The 7134-nt window shown below is 51.9% G+C and overlaps 1 protein-coding gene across 1 annotated transcript; it reads right to left on the bottom strand.

Moving 5' to 3' along the window:
• Positions 1-4397: 4397 nt before the first annotated feature.
• H3-4 (H3.4 histone, cluster member) lies at positions 4398-4795 on the bottom strand. The gene is given in 2 exon segments (XM_053447927.1): positions 4398-4654; positions 4657-4795. Coding segments are annotated over 2 exon segments (396 nt in total).
• Between the last annotated feature and the right edge of the window lie 2339 nt (positions 4796-7134).

The raw sequence follows: 7134 nt of genomic DNA, 5'->3' as shown, positions 1-7134 counted from the left end.
CTACCATAGTGACCTCATTTTATCTTAACACCACTTTAAAGGCCCCATTTCCAAACACAGTCTCATTCTGAGGTCCTGGGAGTTGGACTGCAGCACAGGAATTTTGCAGGGTTTGGGGGTACACGCAATTCACCCCATAACAGGGAGTGGACACACTTGGGCATCCCCTTAGTGGGACTTTCTGATGTGATTTTCTGGGAACCCTCTGGTCTGGGAACAGACATTCTTATGCCCAGGGCTTGTGGCCCAGCTCAGGGTGGATATGCACACCTGAGTCAGGGACTCAAATGAAGGTATTATGTCCTTCAAAAACTGCAGGACAGGCTCAGTGGGATGGCTGGAGATCTCAGGCAGTGGGGCTGGCAGATGACCAGAAGCCATCTGCTGGTTTGTAACCCCCCAGGGAGCTCCCCAGGTGCAATCTGGAATGGGTCCCTGGACTCGGAAGGCAGGGGGACATCCAAGAGAGAGGATGGCAGGAGGCAGCTGTGGTAAGCAAAGGGAACTTACACCCAAGGCTTGTCTTGGGGGCCAGCAAGACAAATAGATACCCACACAGGCCCACCAGATCTGAAACACTTGTAAAGGGGCCTTAACTGGACTCAGCCACATATATCACATAGCTGTTTCAACACCACATCAGCATCTCAAGGCTCTATCTTGGAGCAGCCTCTGGGAGTGGGAAAGGCAAGTGGGAGCCACATTCCTAAGACAAGGGGTGGAAGTGAGGGGCCTCTGAATGCCTGGGGCCAGCTCTCGGGTCAATCAGTGGTCATGTGTTTTTTTTTTTTTTATGTTCCTTTCTTTTGAGAGAGAGAGAGTGCGTGCATGAGGGGCAGAGAGAGAAACGGAGACAGAGAATCCCAAGCAGGCTCCACGACGCCAGTGTAGAGCCGGATATGGGGCTCGGACTCACGAACGGTGAGATCATGACCAGAGCCAAAATCAAGAGTCAGATGCTTAATCAGGTGCCACGGTGGTTGTGTCTTTTGATGTCATTCCCCAACATTGTCCTTTAAGAAGAGTCAGGGGTGGGGGGCCCCTGATTCCTCCTGACTCCCTAGTCGGGAAGTCCAGCCTGCTCCCCACTCTGCCCCAGGCCCAGTGCAACCCCAGCTATTTATGTCCCATGTCCTTCTGGAGTGCCAGCCCCACAGGGCTGTCCTTGAATGCACCTGCTGTGCCCTCCTTTCCATGACGGCCTGTCATGGGGCTCCTGAACCAGCACTCTTGTGTCCTCCACGGATTGCTGGAATCCACGTGGCCCATCCTCTTCTTTCAGTGTGGCACTTTTTGTGTGTGTTTGTGTGCTGGCAATATTTCAGGCACTGAGGATCCCTCCTGCTCCCTCCCCCCCAAATTAGGGCATATATTCACAGCCTGTAAGGAGCACAAGGAAAAAGATTAATTTTACTAAGCAGTAAATGCACACACCGGAATACAGTATGCATGAGGTATGATGAATGAGAAAAGGAACATCGCTGGCCCACGGGATATGTCTGAACCACCATGTGCCCCGTCCTGCCCCCTCCCCACCATGAACCATCTCGATTTATCAGAGCCTAGCTTTTTATCATCAATTTGAGCACGTGTGTGTGTTCTTGTCTCACAGGTGTCTGTCTGGGTAGTCCCACTCTGACCCTCAGCCAGTGATCCTGTCCAGGCCTACCTTCCTTCATTTAGTTTTACAACTTCTGTCCCTGAGGGGTGCGTGGGTGGCTCAGTCTGTTAAGCATCTGACTTTGGCTTAGGTCATGATCTCATGGTTCGTGAGTTTGAGCCCCGCATCAGGATCTCTGCTGTCAGCACAGAGCCTGCTTCAGATCCTCTGTCCTCTCTCTCTGCCCCTCCCCCAATTGTGTTTTTTTTTTCTTTCTCTCTCAATAAACATTAAAAAAATAAAATATTTAATCTGTATAAACCATTATAAAAAAATGGGGCACCTGGGTGGCTCAGTCGGTTGAGCATCCGACTTTGGCTCAGGTCATGATCTCACGGTTCCTGAGTTCAAGCCCTGCATCGGACTCTGTGCTGACAGCTCGGAGCCTGGAGCCTGCTTCAGATTCTGTGTCTCCCTCTCTCTACCCCTCCCCTGCTTACACTCTGTCTCTCAAAAGTAAATAAACATTAAAAAAATATTCATGAGGCACCTGGGTGTCTCAGTCAGTTAAGCGTCTGACATTGGCCCAAGTCATGGTCTCACAGTTCGTGAGTTCGAGGCCCACGTGGGGCTCTGTGCTGACAGCTTGGAGCCTGGAGCTTGCTTTGATTCTGTGTCTCACTCTCTCTCAAAAATAAACATTAAAAACTTTGAAACAAATATTCATGCAATTGTGCACTTCAGATGACAGCACTCTCTCGATGTGCATATATATGTGTTTGCTGACAGATCCCAGCTACACCACAAGTGAGGCAACTCCTGGCACGTCCTGCCCCTGTGCTGTCTCCCTTTCCCACTTTTCCCGTGGTCCTCTCTCTCGTGCCCTGCCATGCTGCGAGGGTGCCAGAACGTTCTCTGGAGAGCAAGGAGGCTGTGTCTCCCTTGGCAGTGGCTCTGCCCAGATCAGATCTCCTGAGGGTGGTTTTGTGCAGAGGGTTTGCTCAATGAGGAACCGCCGCCACTCTCCCCAACTCGCACTCCCCCACCCCTCCCCCCCACCCCCCCCCACCCCTGCTGCAGGGACACAACCACAGGTTCAGATAAGTGTGTGGGAAAGGCTTCCTTCACTATCCATTTATATGACTGTGAGGGATGTCAGTTACCTTCTTCCTTTATCATCACTTCTTTGTTTTTCTTTGCTCCTCACCTCTGGTCCTCGGGCAGAACATGCTCTGTCAGAGTCTGTTCTGGAACAGAACAGAATGACGTGGACCTGCCCCGCTCCCCCACCCCATGGTCTTCCATCATGATTTGTGGCCTATCTTCCCAAGGACACATCATCTGCATGGTTTCCCATCATCTGGGTTTCCCCAGATGTAGCTAGTTGCCCAGCCCCAGGTCATATGGTAATGTGGGGAAGGGCATGGAGGGTTAGCTCTCCCGCATTGGAAAAACCTTGCCAAGAAAAGGGACTTGTGAGCACAGTAAAGACACAGTGGCCAGACTTGAATCTACTTAGAAGGAGCCTAGCATTAAATGTTAGCACTGATTTTCAAGCCAGAACATGGGCTTCCCTGAACACCGTAAGCTTGTGTACATCCTAAAACTTCAGGATTCTTCTCAACATTCAAAACACACTTCTGCATGTGCTACTTTCATTGAAGCTTTTGAATGAAGTCTAACGGATAACAAACTGGGTCTGAGGTTGAAAATTCACCCTTGCACACAGACAGCATTGGGCTGTCACGCAAACACGTTCACACCAAGTGTTTCTCCGTCTGAGCCTTCACTCAGGAGGACCTGGGAAGTGTAGGCTGGCCATCTGCAGGTGACCAGCACTGGCCAGCGACTGGGTTTTACCAACTTTAAAAACAAATTTTATTTTAAAGTTTGGTTTTGAAAGAGACGGTACATGAGTAGGCACGGGACAGAGACACAGAATCTGAAGCAGTCTCCAGGCTCTGAGCTGTCAGCACAGAACTCGATGCGGGGCTCGAACTCACCAACTGTGAGATCATGACCTGAGCCCAGTTGGACATTTAACTGCCTGACCCACCCAGGAGCCCCTAGAGTTCTATCAACCTAAAATTTTAATTATGAACATGCTTGTGCGGTGCCTGGATGGCTCAGTCGGTTGGGCAGCCAATTTCAGGTCAGGTCATGATCTCTCGGTTGGGGAGTTCGAGCTCCACACCCGGCTCTCTGCTGTCAGCACAGAACCTGCTTTGGATCTTCTGCCCCCCCTTTTTGCTACCCTCCCCCTCCCCCACTCACACTCTGGGTCAAAAAATAAACATTAGGGGAACCTGGGTGGCCCATTTGGTTAAGCAACTGACTTCCTCTCAGGTCATGATCTCGCGGGTGAGTTCGAGCCCCTCATCAGGCTCTGTGCTGACAGCTTAAAGACTTGAAGCCCCTCCCCTGCTCATGCTGTCTCAATAATAAACGTTAAAAAAATTTAAATAAAAAACATTAAAATAAAACCAAACATGCTGGCACCCAGTGGGAAAAAGCCCTCCAACCGCATTCTCTAGGTAGCCCTACTCTGGTGGGCTCCTCTCCACTCCACTCTTGGACTTATGGGTAGTCACCCCGGTTGTTAGGGTTTTCATTTGGTTAAACCCCCGCGTGAACCCTAGGGAACACAACCAGCTAACTGGAAGCTAAGGAAGCTGGAACCAGCCAGCAAGAACCCGATTGGCACAGCACCCTTTGTGGACTGGTGGTGGCTCTGAAAAGAGCCTTTAGGGGGAGAGCGACGACTCAGGGCTTGGCGGCCCACACATGTGCGTGGCGCTTAGGCGCGCTCCCCGCGAATGCGGCGCGCCAACTGTAGGTCCTTGGGCATGATGGTAACGCGCTTGGCGTGGATGGCGCACAGGTTGGTGTCCTCGAAGAACCCCACCATGTAGGCCTCGCACGCCTCCTGCAACGCCATGACGGCCGAGCTCTGGAAGCGCAGATCGGTCTTGAAGTCCTGCGCGATCTCGCACACCTCCCGCTGGAACGGCAGCTTGCGGATCAGCAGCTCGGTGGGCTTCTGGTAGTGGCGGACACTGTGCCAGGCCAGTAGCGGTGCGGCTTCTTGATGCCGCCGGTAGCCGGCGAGCTCTTGCGGGCCACTTTGGTGGCCAGGTGCTTGTACGGGGCCTTGCCGCCCGTGGACTTGCGCGCTGTTTGCTTCCTGCGAGCCATGGCTTGCAGGGTTACAGAAAAAACCGAAGCCACTTGTCCCTATGGAAATCGTCAAAAACAAAAACAAAAACAAAAACAAAAACAAAAACCAAGGCAGTGTCAGCTTTTATAGAGGCCTCGGCCTTCCCATTGGCCGGCGTGATGGCGTGATGGTAAGCTGTGCTCTGACTGGCCCGCGGGACGCTCCACTCAGCTGCCTGCCCCTTTATCTTCGCACCTCTGCGGCAAGACTGTTAGTAGCAAGGAGATCTCCTGGTTCCACGGAGTGTTTGTTCTTGCGCTTGCAGGCCAGGGGCTAGGGTCAGGGTAAGGGTCAAGGTCAGGTCATCTCACCAAGGGCGTCGTTGTGGGCGTTGCCTGTCCCACACAGCTCCCTCCTTTACCCCTCAACACTCCTCTTGGCTCCCGAACGCTCCAGGGCCCGAAGACCCTTCTAGAAGCCTGCATTCTGAAGCCTGCATTCTGAAGTTCAGCTTTTCCGGGGTGACCACATAGTTTTCCCTGCCAGCAGTTAAAGGGGTCCCCCACCCCTCGTGTCTGCCTGACTCTGACGCAAATCAGGGGTGCCCCTTTGCTGACCCGTGACACCATGGGGCACAACTTGTCCACATCCCCGTCCTTCCCTTCCCCCAGGGACAGTTGGCTGAACTGCCTGTCTCCATAGGCGGATCCAAACAAGGTGCCTATTTGCCCGGATGTGGTGAAGCGTCCGTGCTGCTCCGTGTCCTGATCCCTTGCCCCTCCTGGGAACCCGTCGGCCCAGGGCAAACCTTCCCTGACCCACTGTCCTGTCAGCTGCCCTGTCGTGTTCCTTTCATCCTATGGAAGGAGATCCCCCATTGCCCCACCCCAGTGACACTTGGGCACCCCGATGTGCTATCCTCAAATGCAACTTCCCTGCAAGGATTATTCTGAGCTAAAGGCACTTGAAAAACGGCAGACGTAAGAGGAGAGCTCGGATGCCTCTGTTTTCTTTCCTGAAAACAGGAGGTAATTCTCCTGTGTGTGAAGACTGACCTGTACCTGGAGGAAAGAAGCATTTGTATCATCACCCACCGGACCCCGCACTCACAGGCCTTACTGACGTAATTCTGATCTTCCTTCGGTGTGCCCACGTCTTTTTTTTTCTTTTCTTTGTTTTACAGTTTGAGAGGGAGAGCATGAGCAGGGGGAAGGTCAGAGGGAGAGAGAGGATCCCAAGCAGGCTCCACACAATCACCGCACAGCCCCACTCGAGGCTCGAACCCACAAACTGAGAGCACCACCTGAGCCGAAATCAAGAGTGGGACACTCAACCACCGGAGCCACTCAGGCGCCCCCACCCCTTGCATTTAAGTTACTTTTCCACAGTTGCCTCTGTTCAACCCAGTGTAAAAGCATTTAGGCTTTGCCCCTTCTGTAAGTCTTCATTCCCTTTTGAAGGGTCCTGTGTCACAATAAAACCTAAAAGCTTTCCTTTAATCTGTCTTTGGTTACAGAGTCCCTGCCAAGTCCTAAGATGAGTAGAGGCAAGAATTTTCCTCTCTCTCTCCCTCACTCTCTGCTCCTCCCATGCATCTCTCTCTCTCTCAAAATAAATAAAGTTGAAAAAAAAGAAAAAAGAATTTTTCCTGTCCTAATACTCCTTTCCCCTGCCTTGTAATAATCCTTTCAGATAAAATCTCTCCTTACTAAATCTGCGTGTTTTTTTATTTGGTAATGATTGTCACACAGAATCCCCACTGCCATCCCTGAGTCAGGTTGGGTTGGCTGAGCACCAGGAAGAGGGACTAAGGGACACACCTAAGGTCTCCTGGTGTGTATGGTGTGGATCTGACGCAGTCTGACAGGGACTTGTTGGTTAATCTCCCAGAGCTGTCCCTATTTCAGGGCAGACAGAGTCCAGAGCTCTGCGTGTCCCAAGGGCTAAAGGGGACAATGGTGGGTGGATGCTGGATTTCTGGCACCAGCTGTGACTTGCACAGGAGCACCCAGGAAGGAGCCCTTTGGGGATCAACTCAGTCTACGTGGCTGAGGGTGGAAACCCAGGCGGCACTTTGAGACTGTTTGGGTGCATGTCTAAGGCCTTCTCTTCTGACCACAAGAGCTTTAGTTTTATTTTTCCTTTTTGTTTAATGTTTATTTATTTTTGAGAGAGAGAATGAGTGTGAGTGGGGGAGAGGCAGACACAGAATCCGAAGCAGGCTCCAGGCTCTGAGCTATCAGCACAGAGGCCAACATGGGGCTTGAACCCACAAACCGCACGATCATGACTAGAGTCAAAATCAAGAGTCGGACACCCAACCAACTGAGTCACCCTGTCGCCTCAGTTCTGTTTTTAGATTTATGTTTCTAGATTC

This window comes from Prionailurus viverrinus, chromosome A1, assembly GCF_022837055.1.
Source record: "Prionailurus viverrinus isolate Anna chromosome A1, UM_Priviv_1.0, whole genome shotgun sequence".
NCBI lineage: Eukaryota > Metazoa > Chordata > Mammalia > Carnivora > Felidae > Prionailurus > Prionailurus viverrinus.
Note: the sequence above shows the minus strand (reverse complement) of the source record. Positions and strands in the feature narration are given on the sequence as shown.